This window comes from Mustela putorius, unplaced genomic scaffold, assembly GCF_011764305.1.
Source record: "Mustela putorius furo isolate JIRA1106 unplaced genomic scaffold, ASM1176430v1.1 tig00000275_pilon_pilon_pilon, whole genome shotgun sequence".
NCBI lineage: Eukaryota > Metazoa > Chordata > Mammalia > Carnivora > Mustelidae > Mustela > Mustela putorius.
Genome location: NW_025421341.1, coordinates 29,782,939 through 29,810,107, shown reverse-complemented (window position 1 = coordinate 29,810,107; position 27,169 = coordinate 29,782,939). Strand labels below are relative to the sequence as shown.

The 27,169-nt window shown below is 42.0% G+C and overlaps 1 protein-coding gene across 9 annotated transcripts in view; it reads left to right on the top strand.

The window, feature by feature from the left end:
* The window catches only part of COL4A4 (collagen type IV alpha 4 chain), a 121,219-nt gene that overhangs the window by 74,063 nt on the left and 19,987 nt on the right, over positions 1-27,169 (top strand). For all 9 annotated transcript variants that reach the window (XM_045078801.1, XM_045078800.1, XM_045078803.1 and 6 more), the window contains 13 exons: positions 1,258-1,326; positions 2,295-2,402; positions 3,076-3,294; positions 5,100-5,261; positions 6,330-6,500; positions 7,140-7,283; positions 9,407-9,514; positions 10,382-10,563; positions 11,437-11,500; positions 15,536-15,610; positions 20,089-20,196; positions 20,802-20,909; positions 26,695-26,766. In XM_045078801.1, the coding sequence (XP_044934736.1) occupies positions 1,258-1,326; positions 2,295-2,402; positions 3,076-3,294; positions 5,100-5,261; positions 6,330-6,500; positions 7,140-7,283; positions 9,407-9,514; positions 10,382-10,563; positions 11,437-11,500; positions 15,536-15,610; positions 20,089-20,196; positions 20,802-20,909; positions 26,695-26,766 (1,590 nt within the window). The remainder of the gene's footprint in view (positions 1-1,257; positions 1,327-2,294; positions 2,403-3,075; positions 3,295-5,099; positions 5,262-6,329; positions 6,501-7,139; positions 7,284-9,406; positions 9,515-10,381; positions 10,564-11,436; positions 11,501-15,535; positions 15,611-20,088; positions 20,197-20,801; positions 20,910-26,694; positions 26,767-27,169) is intronic.

Genomic DNA, 27,169 nt, shown 5'->3' with positions numbered 1-27,169 from the left:
TCTAACAAAGGCATTACAGCACAATCAATAATTAAAACAAATTCTTAAAATACTAAAATGTCTTTGTTGCTGTATTTGTCTGACATACCAAAATTGCCTTTCATTCATTTCTCAATACCAACTCATGCAATTGGTATTACATTTACATACATATTCAAAATATCTATTTGTTTACTCTCTCTTGAGACAGCGCAGGGTATATTAATAAAAAACCACTAGTGTTTCATTTTAAAAATGCATCATTGTCCTGGAAAACCCATGTGTAAGCATTCTAGGCAGGAAAAAAAAAGAATGGATTTCAAATATATTTGACAGTTATCTGAATTTAAAACAGTAAAGTGACTTGCGGTATTAGAACTGAAAACTTTTGAAAAGTCTGGAGAAAGGTTTATTTAAGATATTTTTTTTCCTCTGTAATATGCACATATGCCTCAGGCTACATTATTAATTGTGAAGTGTTAGAATGAGATGGTATCATTGGTTCTCGCTTTGACGACATTGGCAATAATTTGGTCCTCAATAAGGCTTAAGATTATGGTTCTGGATCCTTCAAAATCTAACATTAATTTTATTCAGTTGATACATTTCTGATTTGAGGGCATATGGAGCAGTACATTGTCATGCATTCATTCCATTATAAAAGAGAAACATTCCATTTCAAAGGGAGAGGGAACCGAGAGGCACACGCTTAGGCATCTTCCTGTCTTCACCAGCGAAAGTGGGGGGATGGGAGTGACCACCGTGCAGAGTCATTAACAAAACCAAGAGACGATACATGTGAAGGCCCAGATCCATGGCAGGCCCTCAGGAAATGTCAGCTGGCGTTAGTATCTCACCGAGGGTGCTCATCTACACAGGCCTCCCTCACCCGAACCACACGCCAGTCCTCCGAGCTCACTGTTCAGTGTCGCTCCTACATCATCATTTCTCAGGTCTTCCGATTCCATCGTCTTGGGTGTCATTGGGCCCGTCAAGACATATCGTTTTTGGGTTATTAAAACTGATACTTCTTGGGATTTTCCTTATTCCCTTTACATTCATACTGTCTGACAGCTGAAGCTCAGATTTCAGGACCCGCCTTTCAGAAATTCAAAATAACAGTAGTTCAGATGCTCTACGGATACTTGGAAGTCTTCTTTTCCCTTGCAATCCACATATACTCTATGAAGAATTATCCTGATCGAGTTATCATTGAGATTCACTTTACATGGGGCTGTCAGTTGCGTGAATGCCATTTTGTTTGTTTTTTCATTCCAGGCGATACAATTTCTTGTAACATCACCTACCCTGGGAGGCCGGGACCCCCAGGAATTGATGGACCTCCAGGTAGGATCAATGAGAAATGGCGGTTTTACACATTCCCCAGGGTAAAGGAACTGGTGAGATAGATGAGCCCATAGTTAACCATCTGGTGACTAGTGAGAAGAGTTCTAAAATAATCATCAGGTTTTGAGGAACTATGGGAAAACAGCATCTGTGGTAAGACACACTAGGGCTCAAGTCTACTGGTTTGGGCATACTCTAGGTGGGGTATTTTGTTTTATTTTTTTAATCTCTAGGCAACAAAATTTACCTCGATTTGATCACATTTCAGTAGAAATATCTGCCCTTTGAGTATTTTAAAACTGTACCTTCTTTCTTTTCCTATGCTCCAGGAGGAAAACTGATAATGTACTTAGTGATTGTAAGTTTTATCCTGTTCTGCTTTGCCAACCTCAAGGGATGTGAACACACAGATTTTAAGTTGCCAGTTGTACCTCCTTTAAAGTTATTTTAGCTGAGAGAACTTCCAGTTAAAAATCAAAGAATGTTTGAAAAAAAAAAAATCTCGATCCCTTTTGCAGGTGCTTTTTGCCTATGCTTCCTTGGAGGGCAATATAGTAAGGTGTAGGGAAGTAGATTTTGGCCTGTACCCTGATGGTTTCTTGGTAGACTACATGCTGCCATCTCTTTCCTCCTACAAGGAGGGGCTGTGCTCGAATATTTCTGTTGAGACAGCATGGGAAGACACCAAAAGATTCATCGGAGTGGTGGTACATGTCTCAAAGGCTTTTAGGGAGAATCCTTTACAGTATGGCTTTGGAGAAAACACATTAACAAAAGTACTCTCTTTGAAACACTTGTTTGAAGCATATGATTCCTAAGATGATTATGTAAACCAGGCGAGGTGACATCTACTTATATGAAGTAGAAATACTCTGAACAAGACAACACAGATTCTTTTTAGATCACCTGATTTTCATTCTCATTTGATTTGCATTTTATTGAGCCTGTGCTTTGTTGTTATTATTTAGGACCAAAGGGATTTCCAGGTCTCCGGGGCACTCCGGGGTTGAGGTGTTTCGATGGGCAAAAAGGTCGGCGTGGCAAGCCAGGACTATCAGAAATACCGGGTCCACCTGGTGAATAAGCATTTTTCATTTAAGAATGTGTCTCTACTTCTGAAACTCATTGACTATAGTAAGCAGACAGCTCAGGAATCCCTACATAATGGGGGAAATTTTTTTTTTTTGAAACATTAAGCTCTTAGCTATGTTTTAATAACTTTCAGATTCTGCTAACTTTGTAAATTTTCAGGGCTCCTTCCACCTGAAGTGTGAGTTCCAGGCTCTCAGTGGTCTACTATTTGGTAGAAACTGCTCAGTCCAGACAGATTGCCAGTGAGTGAAAACAATGAGAGAAACATCATTGGCTTCTAAGAAATACAAAATCACAATGTATTTTCCTGCAAAAGATGGCAAAGCAATCTTTTTTTTTAAAGATTTATTTATTTATTTATTTGAGAGAATGACAGTGAGAGAGAGCATGAGCGAGGAGAGATGGTCAGAGAGAGAAGCAGACTCCCCACAGAGCTGGGACCCCGATGCGGGACTCGATCCCGGAACTCCAGGATCATGACCCGAGCCGAAGGCAGTCGTCCAACCAACTGAGCCACCCAGGCGTCCCAATTACTCTTAATTTAGTTAATGTTCCCGTATTTTTAAAAAATACATTTTTGTCAAAGTATTAGTATTTCCATTTGTATTAGTTCTATATTTGTACATCCAACAATTTAAACAATTTTTTTTTCGATAGGTTTTCGTGGTGACATGGGCGATCCGGGTTTTGGAGGTGAAAAGGGGTCCTCCCTTCTTGGGTCCCCAGGCTTCCCTGGTTCTCGTGGAGCAAGTGGTCAGAAAGGAGTCATGGGAGAAACTGCCTATGGCCAACCAGGTGCTCCAGGAAAGAGAGGTCTTTCAGGAGTGCCAGGGTCCAAAGGTCACAGAGGTGATCCAGGACATCCAGGCTTTGAAGGTATGAGGGCTGTGCTGTCCCTGTGGTCCATAAAGCTGGCTCAGCTCACCGAAGACAGGTTAGACCGAAGCCTTAGAAATCTAGAATGCAGAATTTCCCCCTAAGCATCTTCATCATAAATGAGCACTGGCCACATTTCAAGGAACCTGTATCCGTAGCATCGCCTTTGCATTTTATGGGTGGTTTTCAAATTCGGGGCAGCTCACTGTGGCTCATCCATTCAGTTTGATTCAGCCGCTGCTGGACGTCTGCCTGCTTCAGACTCAGGAGAACACGTGAGCCCTGTAAACGCCCAAGGAACAGGCACTGGGTCACCTGCCTGCTGCCAAGGCCAGGTTGAAGGAGGACAGGCTAAAAGAAGGGGAGCCCAGAGGGCAGAGCCACGTGCAGTGGTGTTTAAGGAAGCTGGGTGTGGTGTGGGCTGGGCCTGGCAGGCACACTGTGTTATTTGGACAGGTGACAGGGTGGAGGGGCTTTCATTCCAGCAGGGGTAGTGGGTAAGCAAGGTGGGAAAATGGTCCTGGCACTGACCATAACATCTATTTCCAAAATCACTAAGGATTTCTTCGGACCCTCAGTAGAAGTCTTTAATGTATTTAATAGTAACAGTAACCCTGGGTCACGGTCCTTAAAATCATCATCTTTTGGGCCCCAGTCTCAGGAATTTTGATTCATTACATTAGAATTGCGTGGGTCCCAGCAGTCCAGACCCTTAGGTTGTGGTGACCAAGAGTGGACCCCAGACCAGACTTTGTTACAGACACTTTTCTGGTTCTTTTCTACCAATGGGCGAGCCAGTATTTACTAGGTATCCACAATAGTATCATACAACAGGGAAAATGGAGGGCAGGGGACTAAGTCCCCTTCTCTGGCACCAAGGGACTTACTCTGTAGTTGGTAAGTCAAAATGTTCATATACAAAACCCTAATTAGTCAGAAAGTAGCAGGAGAATACATTCTGAGTCAGTGAAAATAATTTTGACTTAATAATCCTACTCTCTCACTTGTGACAATGTATCTAAGGGAAGTGCTCAGCAGAAGATAAAGATTATATGAAAATACCCTTGTATCATCCACAAAAGATGAACAAATGGGAACAATAGAGTTAAGTAATACACACATGCACACACTCAGTGAAATACCATTCAGCTATTTTCAACTAAAATTATATTTATAAAGATTATAACAAAATGAAAACATTTGCAGATTAATATGCAATGTGAAATAATCCAACAATGATACACTGTGATTATACTTTAAAAATATAAATGCATGAATAGAAGTATAATGAAAACAAGGAAAATAATAGATTTTTAGGGTAGGGCATGGGATGGATGATAGGGGAATTGTGTTGTTGTTGTTGTTGTTGTTGCTTTTCTGGAAATGACACTGCCTTTCCAATAAATAGAAATTTAAGAGTTCAAGTGATGAAATGGCTTACAAAAAACACATCCATAAACTGTGAACTGGGTGTGTAAGTACTGTGGAGATTTGGTATAAAGCCTGCCACAATGTGAGAGGTTAATTAAAATCAAGAAGAACCTCGCGGTGTTTAATTTGCCCAAGCAACTTCTTCGTTGTCTGTGTAACCGTATCAAGTAACTCTCCTAGTAATGCATGGTTTTCCCATTCATTTGGAACTCACGACCATCCGGGATAAGAAAATCCTTCGAGATGCTCTACTCATTTGAGCCCTGAGCTGGATGGAAAGGCTTGTTTCTGGTATTGCAAGCGTGCACCTGCTATGGCCGGCTGACTCCCTAGTTTGATGCCATGAGTGTCAAGAATACCTTGTATCATTTCAGGGGCAGCTGGCAGGCCGGGATTCCCAGGTCTTAAAGGCCCCAGAGGCAGAGAGGGAAGTGCTGGGTTTCCAGGAATCCCAGGTCTACCTGCTCGTTCCTGCAAAGGAGGTGCCCCAGGGTTACCAGGGCAGCCGGGACTCCGAGGGGCTCCAGGCCATCCAGGTGAGTGAGAGCCTGTGCCATGCCTACCCGTGAAGAGCCTGGGACTTGACTCTGCTTACAGAGGAATAAACTCACCTGCTTCTCCTTTACGTACCAGTGGAACCAAGAGTCCTGGGGCAGAGACAAGGACTTTACTGTTCATAGGACAGCAAGGGGCATGCACTTCCCGGTGGTTTGGGTCATTTCCCCTTGTCGCCCTAGTCTGATGGGGACACAGAAGTGGGGTTCGACGGATGTTGCATTGCACATGCAGCAGATTGCAGGATCTGAGAGGAGCCCCGAGCCTGGGGAGCTGCTGCTTTATAGCCGCAGGCAGCACAGCCTGCTCTTTATGCTGGGATAGGTGCTGTATCACCTGCCAAGGCTGTGGGTGGCAAACACAACCTTGAGAACTAGCCCAGGTAAAGAGTGGCCAGGACCTTGTATTTTGGGGGCACCCAGCAAGACGTGTAGGGGCCTGAGAAACCCAAGAAGAAGTACATCTCAACCCAAGGCACTAGAGGGCTGTTTCCAATGTGATCTTCATTTCGCCATTTGGTTTGTCTCCTGTTATTTATATCCTGTTGCATTTATTCAAAAATGGCAGGAAAATGGATCAAAATGGGGTTGAGGCAAACCCCGCCTCTACAGCCTTATTTCCAGCACCAGTAAAAACCAGATGATGTTGCTGTGATTTCTGCAGTCCTCTCCAGTGAACAGCCTGACCAAGTTCACTTGGCCAGAGCTGCAGGGATCACCTGGAAAGTTTTCTTCTACTGGTTTCAAGAGTAAATACAAATACTATTTTTGTTCTTCACCCTTCCCGTTTTCCATTTTTTAAAATGCTCTTTATAGTATTTGTGTATCTCTACTGGGAAATATTTATTCAAGTAATCTGCCTTTCTTCTTACAGCAGCCAGGAAAATAGGTTCGGAGACTGACGGAGCGTTGCCACTGTGGTTTTAGCTGATAAACATTGTTTCATAGGCACGGATACACAATTTAAGCTATCAGTGAATTTTTTTTTCCTGCCCATGTGTGAAGCCGGTGTTCAGTCTCACACATTTTTGTCCTTGTGGTTTGTCCCAGGTGCCCCAGGTTGGAAAGGACAGCGAGGGGACATGGGGCCTCCTGGTCCAGCTGGAATGAAGGGCCTCCCTGGAGTCCCGGGATGGCCAGGGGCAGACGGTCCCTTGGGACCCCCAGGCATCCCAGGCCCCTCAGGGGATGACGGACTGCCTGGTCTTCCAGGCCCAAAGGGTAGGTAGCACTTTTCCATTACTTACCCCTGTTTTATAAACTTGAAATCCACTGCCAGGTGAAGACTATTACATATGATCATACTATTAAATTTACTGTTCTAACAGCCTGATTTTGTCCTACCCTTAGTGACCGCTCCCTTCATCTTATCCCCTATATTGTTATTTCCCGTGGCACAATGTTTTGGTATAGGTAAAATGGGAAAATGTTGGGGGGTTTTAAACCCACAGAACCCACAAATACTTCTGCTCAACACACTGGGTAGAGCTGATCAGGTGTTGGGTCAGGGCTAATGTACTTCCACGTTGGATGAGTCCCCATATCCCTGGCTCCATATCCCTGGCTCCTGACCTCTTCAAGCATGATGAGATCAGGACTCAGAAACACAAAGGCTCCCACTTCAGGCCTATGGGGTGGAAAGCTGAGTCTGCAAGCACAGCGGTTACACGAGGTGGGCCTGGTAGACGTTGTTTACCTTTAGTACAAACAGGGCCATGGAAGGGGGCAAGGACCACAGATCTAGGAAGCGTACAAGTTTTAAAAATGTCTTTCCTGGGGATAAAAATATATTATATGTTTATAAAAAATTAAAAATTTAAAAAAATGTCTTTCTCTAAATTCATGCTGTCGTTTCATCAGGATCCCAGGGGCTGCCTGGCTTCCCTGGTTTTCCGGGGGAAAGAGGAAAGCCTGGCCCCGATGGACGTGCTGGCAGTAAGGGGGACCCAGGAGAGGACGGTCAGCCCGGCTTCCCTGGAGACCAGGGGGTGAAAGGTGCCAAAGGTAAATGCACTTGACAGCACAGTGATGCTACATCTTGGTTTTGGTATTTGATCAGAACCTATATAAATGGTCTTTGAAAAGTACATGGAACTGTCCTGCAGCTTGGATTCCTCTTCCTTTGGGATTTCTGGTGTTTTAGAATTTTAAACCAAATTCATTTTCCTTACCTCTCAGTCCTGCTGCATATAACTGATAAATGAATTGCTCTATTAGTAGAAAAAAATATCAAGTGCTTTGATATATGGCTATTGGCTTTAAAAGAACCTCCTCACTGGTTAGGAAGGAAGCAGGAAAAGGCCCCAAACTCTGTTTCAATCTTTTTTTTTTTCTTTCTTTTTTTAAATATTGCTTTTTGTAAAAAGCCTAGATGATAAATATTACAGGGCCTGTGGTCCCTGTTGAAATCACTCAGCTCAGCTTTTATAGTATGAAATCAGCCAGAGACAGCACGGAAACATGCTAACGTAACTTGTGTTCCGATCGAATTTTCCTTACGGATACTGACATTTGAATTTCAATTAATCTTCTCATGTCACAAAATATTGTTCCCATTTTGAGTTTTATTCCCTAAATGTAAAAGTGTAAAAACCATAGCTCACGGATTATAGGTAAACTGGCCACAGGGGGATTTGGCTCTCAGGTGGTAATTTGCCGACCTCTGAACTAGAGTAAATCCACTCTCATCTGAGCCATGAGCTATACTTCCCCACCTGTACTTAAAGAAAGAGTTTTGGGGGCACCTGGGTGGCTCAGTTGGTTGAGCATCCGACTCTTGATTTTGGCTCAGGTCATGATCTCAGGGTGGTGAGACTGAGCCCCATGTTGGGCTCTACACTCAGTGGGAGGCGGGAGGGGTCCTGTTTGAGATTCTCTCCCTCTCCCTCTGCCTGCCCACCTGCTCATGCTCTCTCTCTCTCTCTAAAATAACTGATAAATACATCTTTTTTAAAAAATAAAGTTTTCAAATAAATAAAATCCTCAAAAACAGTTTTCATTACTATTAAAAAATAAAAATTTCAAGACCACTGGTGTAAATGTTCTGTGTCCATCCCTGTTACATATTTACTTCTAGCACTTAGCCGGGAGGCCGCAGTGAGTGAAGGTAACATCTCATTTCCAGTGTAGAGAATGCACGCTTGACAACTTGAGAGAGAAGTGTTTTGTCCTTAAAGCACTCTGGGTAAATAACCCCTCCTGGGTTATACCCTCCTGGGTAAATAACCTTCTATTAAATTACTTTTACTTCTTGGTGAATTGATTCTACTCTTATTTTTGTTTTACTAGCCTATTTGGGTTTGTTTGTTTGTTTGTTTTAATAAAGAATCAAGGAATCAGAATCGCTCTTAGCTAGCTTAGATTAAGTGATGTTTGCTATGCTATTATGGTTTCCAAAATAAAACAGATATAAAAAAACTGATAGTACATAATATGTTAACTAACTGGAATTTAAATGAAAACTTAAAAAAAAAAAAAATGCTCTGATTGGTGTTTGCTCCTGTGGTATAAATACCCACCGTGGTTGCTTTAAAGCTGTGAGCTGTTTAACAACTGGCTAACAAAATTCTCCACTTGTTAGTGATTGGCTCTCACCACACTGGTATGAGCCCATTTGAGGACACTTCTACAACTGGACAGTATTTACCAAAATTGGGTAGAAATACCGTGTAATCTTCCTACCTTTCAGAATTCTCTAGGTGGAGAAGTGATCTTTTAATTAATAAGGAAAATAATAGAGGGTGGCTAGGAAGGGAAGGACAGGGAACTGGAAAATATGAGATGGGTGGCTCACGTTGTTATAGGATGAAGAGACATATTTTAGATCTGGAAGCTTTCAAGCCCATCTGCTTTCACCTAAGACTCCGAGATCCATTTGGCTGAATTTAGCAAGCATTCACTGATCATTCTCTATAGCCCAGACCCTGTTGCTGGACACATTGGAAGGGGAATGCAAAAAGATATGGCCCTTCCTTTAGGAACTCCATTGGCAATGTGCAAGCTATAAACATAAATATGGTTTAGGAAATGAAATGTAGATTTGCAAACTGGACCTGAAGGGTCTTAACAGAAGAATCACATGTGTGGTGCTTCTGTTTGTTCTTCTCTTGCATACTTAATATCTGAAGGAGCGAGAGGACCCCCAGGAGATGAAGGAGAGATGGCTATCATTTCCCAAAAGGGGAAAACAGGGGAACCTGGACCTCCAGGAGATGGTGGATTCCCAGGAGAAGAAGGTAAGTAAATGCTCATTCTTTTTAACTGTATCCAATGTGTTGATCTCTCTAGATCATTCGAACAAGCATGCATTTGTTTGGGAAAAGGAAGGCCACTTTCTTTAGATACAGATATCCACAGATTAACCTCATGCTGCATTTTTCTTTTGCTTTTCCATGCCAGAACTTAATTAAAGTTCATACATGGGTCTAGATTTGGATATTCCAAATTAGGGTGTCAGTCCAAAGATTATACTTCTAATACCAGTTCCAGCTTTCCAGTACCCCCATTTGTGGTGACTGGTATTAAAATAAGTAACACAGTGTTGACTGCCCAGGTCATTTTGACCCATGCTTCTCCAACTTCAGTGTGCCCATGAACTGCTGGGGCTCTTGTGAAAATGCAGATTCTGGATCAGCAGGGCTGGGGAAGGCCCCAACTCTGCCTTTCTAACAAGCACCCTGATGCCCGTGCTCCTGCTCCCCAGAAACAGCATATGGCAAGGACTTTACCACCACATTTGTATTCTCTGCCTTCAGTCTGCAGGAGGCCAGGGTTCTTGTCTTGGCTCTCTCCTTAACTAATTGTTGGGGGTAGATGTTCTTTAACTGTGCTGGGTCGGCTCTTCTTCATTTGTAAGATGAGTGTGTGACCAAGCAGATGACTGTGCAGGCTTATTCCTCCCTTGGAGTCGCTTCATTCCTCCCTGAGTCAATTCATGGGTGCTTCTTTCCCAGTGAGGTCAGTGAAGCCCAAAACCATCTCTTAGGGCAGGAACTAGGTCCCCCTAAAACCTTCTCCTAAACATAGGACCCAAACCCTCAGCCTAACTACTGTCCCACCGGGGATTTCCTAGAAGAGGTTTGTCCCACTTGCAACCCCTCCAGGTGATAAAGGCGATCCTGGGACACAGGGGAGGAGAGGAGAGCCCGGAAGACACGGACCACCTGGATTTCACAGAGGGGAGCCTGGTAGAACCGGGCAGCCAGGGCTTCCAGGGCCCCCAGGCCCCCCAGGCTCACCTGGTCCAAGAGGGATTATTGGTTTTCCGGGATTTCCAGGTGACCAGGTAAGTGGCTGTGGTTGGGGAGGAAAGAAATAATATAAACCTTTTGCTCCTGGGTGCCCATAAGGAGTCCTAATTTGCCAGTGTACATCATTGCCCTTTGACTGGCTTTTAGAATATAAGTGAAGAATGAAGGCTTCTGGGAAGCCATGATGTGACTATAATTTCTGAACAGTGCTCGTGCCTGTTTTCCCGTGACAGATGACAAAAGTCCTTCACTCCACCTACTACCCCCTCCACCAGCCTAGTTTAAACAGCTCTATAGGAACTTCCCTCATGATTGCTGGTTTATCCGAGTAGAGTTCTCTGAAAAATAACCCAAATTCCGGTGTCAAAGCCTTCCTATCTGATTGCAGACATCTCAGATTTTGCTGTAAATACGTTTGGTCTTCGTAAGCATGAGTAAAACACCCCCCTGGGAAAAAAAAAAAAAAACACCCCCCTGAGAAGCCAAGAGATACAATATGTGTCATGGCCTACATCACAGCTTATAGAAGATGGATATAATTTGCTACCCATCTTTTGGAATCAAATAGATTTTTCAAGTTTTGGGTAAAAAAAAGAAAAGTCTTCTAACAAGATTTTATTTGGGATTAATTTGCTCATTCAAACCTTAATATTCAAATTATGTGATATATTTACTCTTTTGTAATCAAATTAGAGAATCGGATGCTGTCGACACCTCTAATTCTGGAGTTTTAGCCACTTTTAAAGCTGGACACAAGTATTAGTACACCTGCAATCCGCTTCTGATTTCCTTTACCACTGCAAATATATGGAAACTGGTTATGGAATATAATAACTGGGTCATGTTATCAACATATCATTTGTATTTGAAACCAAATTAAACTCTTTTTTGTTTTGTTAAACTGTCAGGGTGAGCCGGGTTCTCCAGGGTCCCCAGGACGTTCGGGAATTGATGGAATGAGAGGACCTAAAGGTATGCTTTGGAAACATAGTAGCCATCTGCCAAGTTCATAGTCCTGGGTGTTTGTAACATTATGAGCACACACATTTGGCATAAAAAGTAGAATATATCCAACAAACTGCAACATCCAAGGGCTTCTTTTTATTTTTTCTAAGTTTTCATTTAAATTCCAGTTAGTTAACATGGAGTGTAATATTAGCTTCAAGAGTACTGTATAGGGATTTAACATTTCCAGACATCACCATGATGACATGACAGCTGCTCTCCTTCATCCCCATCACCTGTTTCACCCATCCCTCCACGCACCTTCCTTGGGGTAACCAGCAGTTTGTTCTCTATAGGTAAGTGTCTGCTCTCATATATATATTACACACACACACACACACACACACACACACACATATATGTGTGTGTATATATATATGTATACACACACACACATATATATTTAAAGCAGTCTGTGTGTGTGTGTGTGTGTGTGTGTGTGTGTGTATAACATCTTCTATATCCATTCAGCAAATGATCTTGGACTATTTCCATAATTTGGTTATTGTAGATAATGCTTCTGTAAACATTGGGGTGCCCGTATCCCTTGTATTCTTTGGGCAAAGACCTAGTCGTGTGATTGCTGGATCACAGAGTAGTTCTACTTTTAACTTTATGAGGAACCTCCATTCTGTTCTCCAGAGTGACTTCACCACTTTGCATTCCCACCAATAGGGCAAGAGGGTTCCACTTTCTCCACATTCTTACTGACACCTGTTGTTTCTTGTGTTGCTGATTTTAGTCATTCTGACAGGTGTGAGGTGATATCTCACTGTAGTTTTGATTTGCATTTCCCTGATGATAAGTAATGTTGAGCATCTTTTCATGTGTCCGTTGACTGTCTGGGTGTCATCTTTGAAAAAATGTTTGTTCATGTCTTCTGGCCATTTTTAAATTAGATTATTCATTTTGAGGGGCATTGAGTTTTATAAGTTCTTGATATATTTTGGATATTAATGAAGGGGTTGATTTTAGACTCTGCTAAATACTCAAACACTCAAGACCCAAGTCATCCACATTTGTCATTCAGAATCAAGGGTACCAGCTAGAAAACAGCATGCTTGCAGAGCACACAGGCCTTTCTCCTCATTGGGGGCAGGGGGGTCTCTCAGCATTCTTTGTAGTGACTGCAGTTCCCACCAGATCCACATTGGTGGGCGGTATCTACCTTGGCTTGGAAGCCTTCTGCCCTAGGAGCCAATATCTCTTCTAAGGATTTTATGGATTTGGCTTTTAGGGTCCCATGACAAGTTACAGGACATGGAGAAGGCCAGAGCCATGACTTCTGGGCCAGAATTTCTGGGACACATGTAATGTACAATTGGGTTATTTTTTAACATAAGCCAAGAGTCAGCAAGTTATGCATGAAAGTAGCGAGACAATATGAAAACAAGAGGTATGGCTGTGTTTCATTAAAAATTTATTTGCAAAAAGCTATAGGTTAGATTTGGCCTCATAGGTCTTGGTTTACCTTGTGCCAAAAACAGTGTTGCCTCATAACACAGCTGATATTCTACCTTAATCGGATTTGGGGGAAACAGAAACACAAAGTTACCTGTGGGTAAAAATATTCTTAAAGAAAGAGAGGTTTCATTAACTCTTTATTCCGACAAACAAGCAAACAAAAATCAGGACATCTTAAATTGTGATATTTATATAAAATCTTCAATATAGTTACTGTTATATACCATTGGGTTAGTATTTTTCTTTAAATCTACTTAAATATGATTCACTATTTTAACCTGAGCTTTAACCTCACTGTGAATTTACAGGTTTGATGAGCAGTTATATTTTACTTTAATACAGATGAAAATGAATAACTTTAAAATATAAAAGAGTAAAAGAACCTGGTTGGCTCAGTCAGAAGAGCATGTGACTCTTGATCTCACGGTTATAAGTTTAAGCCCCACATTGGGTGTAGAGATTACTTAAAAATAAAATCTTTAAAGAAATATCATGAAATGTTAAAGAGTAATTAATGAACCACCTAAAAATCTACTTCCTTACCACCCATGAAACATGTTTTGCATTTTGAGAGACACTCCATAAGTAATATGATAGTTGCTATAAGAAAAAATGAACTGTGCACACTTAGTTATTCAGAAGTAACAATCTAGATTTCTTCCTCGGAAATAGTTACAAGTAGGGGAGTTCTCATATTTGAGTAGACACTGTGTAGCATCATGGTTTAAAACTCGGTCCTCAGGGCACCTGGGTGGCTTAGTGGGTTAAAGCCTCTGCCTTCAGGTCATGATTCCAGGGATCTGGGATCGAGCCGCGCATCGGGCTCCCTGCTCAGCGGGAAGCCTGCTTCTCCCTCTCCCACTCCCCTTGCTTGTCTTCCCTCTCTCACTGTCTCTCTTTTTGTCAGATAAATAAATAAAATCTTAAAAAAAAAATTAAACTCAGTCCTCTTCTACTTCCCTATGCATTTATTATAGTCCCTTTGCCTCTCTCAGAGGATAAACCTACCTCTTCTTAGGCTCTTCATACTTGTATCTGGCCATGTTTGCAAGGAACTGAAATGCACTTGTGGTTCATGGGGTAAAAGCTGCCTCCTGAAGCCCATCATAAGGCGAAGGAAACCCAACCCCAACAATCCCTGGTTTCTCTCTTGAGACTATTCCGTTTTTCTTTATGGCCTGGCTTTTACTTGCCTGCCAGCTGGCTTCATCACTCTCTATTCAGTATCCTTTCTGGATCTTTCTGGATATGTTTGGATCGCAAGCATGTTCTGCATCAGAGCATCATGATAACGACATCATGATGGTCTTTTTGATTGCTGTCTCAATAACCAACAACCTCACATTCTTGCTTTTTTATTCCAACGTCTCAAGGAAAGACTTGCTGACCCGAGAAAGACAAGATTTCTACCCCTCAAAGAATCAGTCACAATTATGAGTAGCATCAGCTGGAAGAGAAACTTCCACAAATGTGGGTGGGACTCCTTTGACAAGGGTATGGGTAGGAGGGTATTATAAATCACACTTAATTGACTCTTATTCTCTCTTATAACCCCACCTGTTGTCTTGCCCATTCCTACCACACAATTTTAAGACCTCCATTTGTAACTGACTTCTAGCCATAAGTCCTGTGTCCAGAAGAATGCAGCAGCCGTGTGGGACAGCTCTGTGGTACTGTGGGAGCTGTTGCCTACAGTAGCCTTGTGATGTGTGCTCTCTTGTGAAGTCATCAATAAAGTATACCTTTGTAATTTTGTTTTTACAAGGACACTGAGTTGAGCTTCCCTTCACAGAGCTTGAAATGCGATTATAGTAACTAAAACAGGACAGTTTCTGCTTTTTGTTTCTAAAATACCATCTAAGATTATCATCGGTCAGTGCTAAGTAATTTCTTACATAGATACCTAAATTTGAAACTATTTTTGGGAATTTAAGAATTCAAACTTATTGTCAATCGGAGAAAGACAACTATCATATGATCTCCCTGATATGAGGAAGTGGAGATGCAGCATGAGGGGTTTGGGGGTAGAAAAGAATAAATTAAATAAGATGGGATCAGGAGGGAGACAAACCATTAGAGACTCTTAATCTCACAAAACAAACTGAAGGTTGGTTGGGAGAAGGGGGATGGGGTTATGGACATTGGGGAGGGTATGTGCTATGGTAAGTGCTGGGAAGTGTGTAAACCTGGTGATTCACAGACCTGTACCCCTGCAGCTAATAATACATTATATGTTTATAAAAAAATTGAAAAAATTATTTTAAAAAAGAATTCAAACTTATTAAGATCTATAGTTTCTTATGATTGTTACGAACAAAAAAATGAGTGTGTGCATGTGCATGTGTGTACGTGTGTGCTTAAATCACATCTTGCATCTATGTTTCCATTGTTTTTATATAGAAAAAAACATTTTTTCAAAAACTCTTCTGGAATATTTGAAGATAAACTCTAAAGACAAATATGACAGTTATTAAGTCACGTGTATGAACTAAAATTAAATTCTCTTAAATAATGTTATGTGCATTTTATCACTTACAGGAGACAAAGGAGACCCTGCAAGTCAGTTCGGCTTCCCTGGTCCAAAGGGTGAACCAGGTGGCCTTGGATGTCCAGGTAGAGCTATAGCTACGTGTTTTTCTTATTGAAACAAAAGAGAATAGGGGCAACTTGGTGGCTAATCAGTTGAGTGTCTGGGTCTTGGTCTTGGCTCAGGTCTCGATCTCAGGGTCATGAATTCCGGCCCCATGTTGGGCTCCACACTGGGTATGGCGCTCTCTGCTCAGCAGGGAGCCTGCTTCCTCCTCTCTCGTTGCCTGCTTCTCTGCCTACTTGTGATCTCTGTCTGTCAAATAAATAAATAAAAATATCTTTTAAAAAAATCAATAAATTTGGTTTGAGAAATAGAGCAATTACTTTATACTCTTAGTGGGCAATAATTATATCAATATTTTCTTCCCCCTTTACACACTAAGATACATGTCAGAAGGATTATAAACACTGCCACCACATCCTTGGCCTAGAAGGACATCAGGATTATAAAACCAGGGATTCTCAGTCTTTTTCCACCACAGCTCCCATGACCTATGATGTTGACATAACAATCCACTCTCCTTGACATGCCCAGATTTTGACATGGTCAAAAATGATTATTGCAAGCAAATGAAGCTGGACTATTTCACAATCACTAGAATTATAAATGATACATTAGCAGTAACCACTCACACTGACCATCACTTCAGGTTGTTACTCTAGCCCTTTCTTTCCTACTCAGAAAATCACATGTAAATGCCTGTGAGGAATGCCATTGTTGAGCTATCACACAGTATCTCAGTTATTAAATATCTAGTTTACTAAAACCCAAACCAAAAGAAAAGAAAAGTAAAACTTCATCACCAACAATGAATATAAACTGTTCAAAATGGTACTTTGTGTATCAGTGATAGCTGACACGCAATCCCTCTGAATGGATAGCCATGTACCTGTGATCTCTTACCTTCCCCTCAAAACAGTGGCTGGCTACAGTGCATGACCCACCATTGATGAAATATACATGCCTTTTAACTTAGTAATTTTACTTGTAAGAATTTATCTTAAGTCAGTTACCAGACGAATGGATAAAGATACATGCACAGGGACATTCATTGCATGAAAAGAACAAATGCCATCCACAAATGATAGGCTAAAGAAGTATGCACAATCTTATTCAGTTGGTAGTGGATAGGTTTAGATCTGTCCCTTGTAAGTTAAAATATCTCACAGTAATAGGTTTGTGCATTTTATTTATTTATTTGAGAGAGATAGAGAGGGTGAGTGGGAGGATGTGCAGAGGGAGAGGGAGAGAGAGAGAATCTCAAGCAGAATGCCCAATGGGCACAGAGCCCGACTCGGGGCTGGATCCCAGGACCCTGAGATCATGACCTGAGCTGAAATCAAAAGTCAGCCGCCCAACTGACTGAGCCACCCACATGCCCCTTGTTTCGTGCATTATCTTAAAATTCTCTTTGGCAGAAGTCATGTTTCATTATATACAACAGAAAAAGTATCAGAGCAGAAGTATCATCAGGAATTTAAGGAGTAAATTCCTTGAGTGGCTGGCTCAGTGGTTAACCATCTGCCTTCAGCTCACATCATGATCCCAGGGTCCTGGGATGGAGCCCCACATTGGGCTCCCTGCTCGGTGGGGAGCCTGCTTCTCCCTCTTCCACTCCCCCTGCTTGTGTTCTCTCTCTCACTGTATCTCTCTCTCTGTCAAGTAAGTAAATAAAATCTTAAAAAAAAATACTTTTTTGTTTTTATACCATAAGATTGCTAAAATAGAAGTTTAACAGAAAAACAAGCTTGCTACAATGGCAAGAACTTTTCCACTCTTTTTCCATGTTGGTCTTTTACCCCTGACATGGTCAAATAGGCTTAAATAATATAGTATTTTAATCAAAATGTACAGCTTAAGTGTACATTTGGAGGGGGAAATAGTTTTGAGGTTAACATTATGAAGGGCTCATATTAAATATCAGAGTAGGAAAGAAGCCTTGAGAAGGGAAACCAGGGTTCAAAGTCAGTCTTCCTTATTACTACTGCCCATGTGGTCCTGGGCAAGTTATTTGTCACCTTTGAGCTCAGTTTCCTCACTTGTAAACTGGCCCCATGCATAATTATAGGATTGTTCTGAGGATCAAATAAGATTCCTTAAAAGCTGGTGGTAAACTGAAAGTTCCATTTTTACTGGTATTTTTATGTAAACCATTGAGATAGTAAGATTTTATAAGCTGAAACTAGTCCAAAATGGAAGCCTTTAATATTATCTAATATTTTAAGTGAAAAATTATAAATCTGAGTTATTTTACACTTGGGCTAACTTTTTCAAGGAAATTTATGTTAGCATAATTTCCCTGGTGTCCTGCAGTTATCACCATTTAAACTGTTCCTTTTCTCATATGCTATATGAGAAATATAGCATATGAGAAATATAGCATAAAATATATGCTATATTTTAGTTTAAAATTTCTAAATTAGGGGTGCCTGGGTGGCTCAGTGGGTTAAAGCCTCTGCCTTTGGCTCAGGTCATGATCCCAGGGTCCTGGGATCGAGCCCCGCATCAGGCTCTCTGTTCAGCAGGGAGCCTGATTCCTCCTCAGCTTGCCTCTCTGCCTACCTGTGATTTCTGTCTGTCAAATAAATAAATAAATAAAATCTTCAAAAAAATAAAATAAAATTTCTAAATTATGTCATATGTTTTCACCAGCACAGAGTCTACCTAAATATGCAAATTCCATTGACTGGGAAAAGCTGCATTGATTGAATTTGAACAAGCCCAAGAGAAAGCATAGAACTGCTACCTATCTCAGGGGATTTTAAATGAGTGTCCTGGGTTTAGTTTTCTACCTGTCTCCCCAACCCCCCTGCTCTGAACCCCTTTTAATTCAATGAGAAAATACAGCACAGATGAACTCAGAAGTTTGGTTCTTAACACAAGTATGACAGGGGAGGCAAGCCACAGTGTTTCCATTTGGAGATTAGAGTAACCCTGCCTTACCTTAACTGCAGTAATGTTTACAGGATAAATAACATAACGCACAGTGAGGCTCATAGATCTTAAATTCCATCAGGGAGCAGGCAGAGACTAACAGAGATTTGTTTGGTGTGTGTTCTAATAAATAATGACTGTGCCCAATGCTAACCCCCCACCTTGGGTCTGTAAATCCAGAACCATGTATTCCATTTGTAGACTCAACTGGCTAATTTCATCACAGACTATTGGGTTATCCTGTAAGTCTGAATTGTATTAAAGCAATACATTGTAAATAAACCTGGGGAAATAGTCATCTTCTTTAGTAATCAAAGAAGTGTAACTAAAGGGAGCCTCAGGTAGTATTTTCTTCTTACAGAATTAGCAGGAAAACAAACTGACAAACTCACAAGTCCCGAGTGAGCACAGGGCATGCACTTAGAGTTGTTGTAACCATGTACACAACAGTGATGGGAATTAGGGCACCATTTACCCAGACCACCTGACCGCCTCTGTCAAGAACAGAATGGTCTATTCTCAAAGACTAAACAGCAGCTGAAGTGTTCTCTTCAGTAGGTCTCCGTCCTGAGAAAGAGACTGTTGTGGATTTTTTTTTTCTTTAACTTGAAGGCATGTAACCACCAGATGCAGTGTGTTTCTGGAATGAGAGCCGGTGTGGACAAACCAGTGCGAAGGACATTAAGGGCACAAGTGGGGGAACCCAAGTCCGGAATGAGCACTAGAGGAGATTAATGATTGGTATTAATGTTCTTGGCTGTGATGCTGTTATTTGGGCCATGAAGGAAAATGGTGTTTTCAGGCATAACTCGTGAAGTATTTAGCAGTGGAATTCCATGATGCCTGTGATTTAATTTAAAAGACTTCAGCAGGTTGAAATGCAGAAAACTGAACCAAAATGTACTATGTTACCTAGAAATTCTACTCCGAGGAATTTTTCTCAAGGAAATAATTTGAGAAAAATGGATTCAAAATGTATCAAGGTCATTATGCATAACAGCAAAGAGAAATAACTTGAATGGCTAACAGTAAGAGAAAATTAGGTTAATTAATTAAGATTAACTCAATAAGCTACAGCTGGTCTTTTTGAAACAATTAGAGGGGCACCTGGGTGGCTCAGTCGGTCAAGCATTTGACTCTTGATCTCAGCTCAGGTCTTGATTTCAGGGTTGTGAGTTCAAGCCCTGTGTTGGGCTCCACGCTGGACATGGAGCCTACTTTAATAATAATAGTAACAATAAGAAGAAGAAGGAGGAGGAGGAGGAGAAAATAATAGCAAATTTGGAAAATTTCTTATAATACAATGCTAATTTAAAAAAATCAGAATATAAAACTGGGGGGGTTATTTGCACATTGTTATACACGTGAGAAATTTTATGAAGGTGATAGGATTAAAGATGTTTTGTTTTCAATTTTTCCTTAGTGTTATCTTTTCAACAGAAAAATTGTGAATGTAAACAAGTACTACTAGAAAAGAATGTCAAGTCCTGAAATTAGAGGTTTTATAGATGCACGGCCTCAAAGACCAATCCACAATTACTCAGATGCTTGATTCTTCTTTCTTTAGGACATCCCGGAGTACCCGGAGATCAGGGCTTGCCCGGCGTTCAAGGCCCCACAGGACCACCCGGAAGGCCAGGATTACCTGGTGCCTTTGGACCACCCGGGTGTCCAGGTATTTTGAAAGGAGCCTGGAAACTTCCAGAGTATTCTTCTATCTTCTCATGTATCAGAAAGAGCCAACCTTCCCTTAGACTCTGCCACTTTCCAGGCCTGTGACTCTGGAGAAGTCACTCACACTTACCTGTTCCTCACCCATAGGGTGGAGTTAGTCCAGTCCCACGGGGCTGGTCTGGGAGTAAACCAAGACAACACCTGTCAAGAACCTAGCAATGTGCCAGGCACAAAGTGAGGGTCTGACAGATAGAAGCTCCTTCCTATACCTCCTTAACCCCCTGCCATCCAGATGCTGGTTTTCTTCTCTGCTTTAGATTTAAGGCACATATCACATGGATAGCACAACCTCTTATGGCTCTTCCTCTCGCCGATACGGGATATAGTGAAAGTTTAAAAAATTGTAAAAGGCAGCAGTGATCACTCCTAAGTGATTTGCTCCCTCTGAGGTTAAGTGTAGTTTTCTCTCTAGAGTTAGAGGTCAAGGGGGAAAAAGTGATAAGACAATGTTGCAGGGAGCCACCTGTTAAGAGCACAGATGACCTTCCCTGTGAAGGTAACTCATGTCTCATCTGGGTGTCTGCAGAACCTCCTTCTCATCCTCAGGTAATCAAGGGGCACCTGGGCTGCAGGGACCTCCAGGAGAAATGGGGGATCCAGGGCCAAGAGGCATGGTGGGAGATCCAGGGGCACCAGGACTCCCAGGAATAAAAGGTGAGTGGAAAGGAAGCCTGACCCTTGAGGGCAAATTGACAGCGCCTTTCCTGTGCCAAGTGACACTGCTCTTGTCATGGCTCCTTCCTGTTTCCCACAGATGTCCTTAATTAGCTCCTTCTTCTCACTCAGAGCTTCAGGCAGGGCATCTCCTCTCGGCTCTCTGCCCACCTTTGACCAAAATGACGGTGCTGCCATCTTTGAAAACATTTCTCCCAGCATTTTCTGTAATGCTCAGGCCTCTTTACTTACTCTCTCCTTAAGATAGTTAAGCTTCTGTTATGTTCTAGATTGCGTGTTAGACACTGGGTGCACAATTCTGAAGAGAATTGACATTGTTACTGCCTTCTTGGATCTCACAATGTAGTCCGGGAGTTGTATTAGAAACATACTTGTAACTACATTTACCAATTGTGGTATGTGCAGGAAAGAGAATATCAATGCTATGGAGAAAGAGTTACCAATATTCTTTAGCTTTGTTAGATAAACATTTTTTTCCTCGTTGAATTTTTGGTCTTTATGCATCATAGAAAACATAAGTTTCATTACAATAATACCATATACCCTATTGTACATGCTGGGTTTTTTTTGTTGTTGTTGTTATTAGCAAAGATCCATGCCCCTCCATTCCTCTATGATACCTACTCCTCTTCAGTCCATTTCTTCCATTTTAGAAAAAAATGTTTTTCCTGGGTACTTCGTGTACACCTATAGTGTAGCATGTATGTCCTAATCATTTGTATGTTTAAAGGTCTTTCTGACCAAGTAAAATATGATTTTTATATCCTTGGTACCCAGTGGATACCCACTAAATCTACTGGATGGTTATGGTAAGTATTTTAAAATTTGTGAATAAATTAAAAATAGAGGACTGGACAAGTAGAAGAATGGACAGTTGAGCTAGTAGCTACGAAGTTGAAGGTCTTTGCTTGAATAGCAGATGAAGAGTCAAGCCTTACTTGGTAGATTTCTATGACTAAGATCCTCTCTTCCCACCTTCCTCCCCTTACCTTCTGCCAGTTGATCATCCATGTACTAAATTTTGGTTCAATAGAAATCACTTCCACTCGGAAGAGTTCGAAACCCCTCCTTTGGGCTTGTTTCATTGTTTTGAAAATCCAAATTAAAATTTCTCACTCTTTCATTTCTTCCCTCACCAAAGAACTTTCAAATAATGTTTGTTCCCCAATACGCAGTAGTGTGGTTTGTAGGACCTGGTGCACTTCTGTAGGGAGGGAGGCTCTTTATTCTGGAGCACTGGTACCTTATGTATTTCCATGCGGCCAAATATTATTTGGTTTCTGGTTCCCATAACTAAACAAGACATCTTTGTACTGTTCTTCTCCCTCTTCATTGACATTTAATGTGAAGTCCAGTGATTTGTGATAAATTTAGGATCTCAAGCAATGGCATATTTTTTTATTATGTTGTATTAGTCACCCTACTGTACTTCATTAATTTTTGATGTAGTATTCCACAATTCATTGTTTGCATGGAACACCCAATGCTCATTGCAATACATGCCCTCCTTAATACCCATCACTGGGTATAATTTTTTTTTATGTTAAAAACTTATCTAGTAATTGTGGCTGTTTGCTGTCCCTGAAAATCCCTGAAGCCCTGGTGGGGTGTTCTCCAACACATTTTGGAACGTCTGGAAGATGAAATTGGTAAAAACCCAAAAGGAAACATTTCCATTATGAACCACTCCTACTGTGTTTCCCCGTCATCTTACCCTCCTAGTTTAATAAAAATAGCAAGGGTCTTCAAACATCCCAGTGCCATAACAATAGACACTCAGTTTGACTAAAATGACTAGGCTCAGGTTACTATTGTTGATTTGTCCTGCTCTTGAATTAGTTCACATTTATCACATCATTTCACTATGGTATGTTATTAAAAAACCAATAGCCAGAGATGTTGATTGAGTAACAGAATCGCTCGAAAAATGATCTCCAACCACATCAGAGTTCTGTGCTATAAAATAAAGGGTTTGGCAAGAGACGATGGGGAAATGACTCTGTCAGCCCAGATATTCACCCCAACACACAGACAGACGCTGCAGTGGTGCCTCCTGGCCATGCAGCGACACTGTTTCTCTGCAAACAGCCCAAGGAATGACCTGTCTTTAAAAAACCAAACCAAACTGAACCGTGAATACATTCCTAAAAGTGAAAACGTCCACAATATAAATCCATTGTTGCAGTTTATCATGCTGTTACGAAAATGAACCGCACTCCAGCAGAAACACTTTGATCTGAGAAACTAAATATTTGAAGTATGTTCTAAATAAGTCAAGGGGACTGATTATCTTGTTTGAACAAACCAGCTGTTGAACTCCAAAGTTGTTTGCTCTGCTGGAACGGGCCATATGGATTCTGAGTCCTGCTTGTGTTCAGTCAGATTTAAACCCTAACTTAAACATATGCTAAAAATGGCTTGATTTGTAGATTTAAATGTTCAAGCACATATGCCCTCTAAAGGGAAGACACTTGGTTCCTCGTTGGGCGTTCATGAGATTGGAATAATGAAAATCTAAAGACAACTGCCTGCTCCATGGCAACAACCATAAAGATGTGGATTGGGTTGTTTTGGCTGGTGGCAAAATGTTTCCTCAGAAAAAAGGCACCTCGAAATGTCTTTTATCTGGGAAGAAATGCTATCATGTTAGAGCTGTGGAAATCATGGGAATGTTCTCCCCCTTTCTCTATGGGGGGGGCGGGGTGTCCCTTCTGGCCCTGCCCCCACAGCACTTACCACTCCTGAAGTAATTGCCCATTTGTTCTGTCATGTCAGGGACTGCTTCTCTCATGCTCTCCATTGTCTTGTCAGCCAGCTGTCACCGAGTATATTTGGGGATGGGAGCTCCGGGGTTAGGAGACCATGTCTTTATGCTCTTGTGCCTATCCTCAGTAGGCAGTTGTGTAGTTTCTGAACTAAAAAAAAAAAAATATAGATCTTATTTCAGATTCTGTTTTGATACATTTTCAACTGTGTTCAACCACTACCTGTAGTTACATGGGTCCCTTTCCCATGGCCTTTCACGTTCCGGTGACCAGCTGTCTGAGTTTTGCCTGGGAGGGAGGGTGCCTCAGAATGCCAGAGCTGGGCAAGTCCCCCTCGCACAGGGGCAAGGTGGTCATCCCATTAAATGTAAAAACCTGTACAAAGGCCACTGGGGATAGAGTGGCATTTTCAGGCTTTAGAACAAAAGAAAACCTCGGTGGGAACCTAGTCTCTGAGTGGGCTTGCTAACCAGGATGGAGGCTGTGATTCCCATTAGGGCTGGAGCAGGAGATTCGATTCTCTGACCAGGCTGGGCGGAAGGGAGAGCACCCGGCCCGTGAGCATAGGGAGGTGCAGCCTTACGTGAAGGGTGTTAAGCAGGAGGACGGCCAGAGAGGTGAATAAAAAATCCTCATTACCAAGGAATGTGCTTTGTTAGCTTAATTGCCTCTCATCTGCTCTGTATATATTTTATGCATGAACAACTTTCTGATTTAGAGATGGGATTGATAAAAAGCTTTCAGTAGAAAGGAAAAATTGCCCTTAAAATCCTACCCAGATGTAGCTGCATTCAATTTAGAAAGATAACATTGGGTCAGATAAGGGTCGGCCAGTTCAACAATGGTGAGGGGTTGGGCCTGTGACAGCCCAGGATCTGGATGCATTGATGGGACAATGGAGAGTTGGCAGAAGCTGAGACATTCCACCCCAGCTAAGTCCCCAAGCCATCAATCTTGGTGGCTTCAGCTGGAGATCAAAACACATTGAAATAGCAAAGTGTTCTCAAAAAATTTATTATCATTTCAGATAGATTGCCATAAATATCCAGATTTGGCAGATGAAGAAGGTCTGTGTGTTCTTTTGGTGCACACTTGAAACATTGGCTCATTAAGAGGAAAGAGGATTGAAAAATAAACTCAGCCAGAACTGTGAAAAGTGGTTAGGAAATAAGAGCTTTCGGAAAAATAAGGGTGCATTCCCATTTGGGGGGGGGATGTGAGAATGCGGCTCCTTTGCACCAATCTAAAGTTTAAGTTTAAAAATAGAATAACCATCCATTTCAAGTACTGATAATAAATAGAGTGAAACTAGCTAAGTGTTCCCTCTTTTAATAAGAAGCCCACAGAGGACTTGCATTAATGAGTAGTAATAATTAGCCCTTAAATTATTTATACACAAATGGATGCCTCTAACTTCACCAAACCTTATTCCTCCCATAAATTTATTAAAGAATGTGTGACATGCAAATCGACATTGCGCCCCCTCCTTCCGACAGCTTTCTCTGCACCCGCGCACGTCCCGGCACTCCCTGTGGCACATTTCCTCATCCACTCATTCATGCATCCACTCAGCCATTCAACCAACACCTGCTGAACACCAACTGTGTGTCACATGCTAGACAGGAGCATGGGATGACTAAGACGACCCGATCTTGCCCTCAATTAATTTATCCAAAGTCATCCAGTCATCCAGACTCGCTTGTTGCGTGGTATGGGACAGGCGTCGGCAGAAGAGCATCAAGGGAGCTCTGTGTAGGTTTCATGGGGTAGCTGAGGGCCGGCCACTGGATGTGTGCTAGAACACTGCGATTGCAAATGACAGGGATGTGGCCCCAAACTGAGTGACGGGCTGGACGGCTCTCAGCCTTCGATGAAGATCCACCGATGAATTTGGAAGGTCACCAGGTTTGGCCAGGGGCTGAGCAGAAGATGGCTTCCCCCAAATCCATGAGATAAGACATGTATGAATCACCCGGCAGAGGGCCCTGCTCCCGGAATTGTATCAATCGTCTGCCTTCTTCCCTTCCTCCCTCTCTCCTTCCCTCTGCCTGTCCCTTGTTTGTCTCCTCTACCCCCTCCCTATAAATCTCCACGCTTATATAAGTATCTATATGTTATAATATAAGTGTGTTTTAGATACTTCATGCATTTATCTATTTATGAGTCTATAGATTGATGGGTGTTCAGTGTTCCCTGACAGCTTACTTCGGGAAGTCAGGCTGGTAGATATCTGTCTCCTTGGAGGACTACACTGATGCCTGGCAGAAAGAAATCATACCTCGTTACAGAGACTGGAGTATTCAGTGATTGTTATGAAATAAAATGAGTTTCAGTAAAGAGGCATCAGAGTGGTTCATTTCGAAAGAAGTCAGGGCAAAGAAATCGTGCCAACCAAACCTGCTCTGCAAGCTGCTTCTTTCTGAGTAGTCCGGAACTTGAAGAAAAGTTAGGTAGGTCATGTGTTCCCCAGTTTGCCACAGGCCTCACCTGTCCTTATTGTCTTGCTACCTTTACCTGACTAGATCCCAAAGAAATTAGTATCTACCGACCACGGTGGAGTGGACAGGTCCTGTGCCTGGGTAGAAGGAGGCCTAGGTTTGCTCCGATCCAATCTCTTTTCTCTCATCTAGGATAAGTTCGTTGTCATCGAACCTAACGTTCCTTCCTACAAGAAGATTCAATAATTCTAGACAGTATCTGGATAGAGAGAGAGATGTCCACAATATGGTCATAAACCAAGAGCAGTATGTTAAAACCAAATAAATGTGCTAACCTGTCTTGCAGAAAATGTCCATCAAATGAAAATGTTAAATAATAACCACTGGCATGGTTTTAGCCTTGATAATGACATCTAGACAGTGTGACCTCAGGGCTCCCGCCTGGAGAATCTGTTGGTGGCCATCAGCGAATCATCCCCTGGGTGGTGCCCGGGCCCAGTGGCCAGTGAACTTCAACACTGGGTCTTCCCTGGTGGGTCACAGGCCTGTGATGTATTTCAGGTCCCTCCGGGGCGCCCGGTCTGAACGGCTTGCATGGTTTAAAGGGTCAGAAAGGAGCCAAAGGCGCTTCAGGTAAGAGAAAATCCTTTGCTAAGACCGAGCTGCCGTGAGCAGGCTGTGAAAAACTGCCAGTATTCCTTCACGATGCACGGTTTGGGGTGCCAAACTAAGAAACTGGCTTAGCTGGAAGACACAATACTGGACTGTTCTTAGTACCGAAGATGACTTCTCTAAAAAGGACCCCTGAGAAAACCTAATTTAAGAAAGAATTGTTGGTTATCAGTGTCTTCTGTTGATGTTGCTTGGAGCTGTCTCTCTGCTAAAAATATTCTGAATAATTGCTTAGGTGGAACTCAGTTTTTGTTTTTTTTTTTTAAGATTTTATTTATTTATTTGAGAGAGAGGTAGTGAAAGCAAGGAGAAGGTCAGAGGGAGAAGCAGACTCCCCGTGGAGCTGGGAGCCCGATGCGGGACT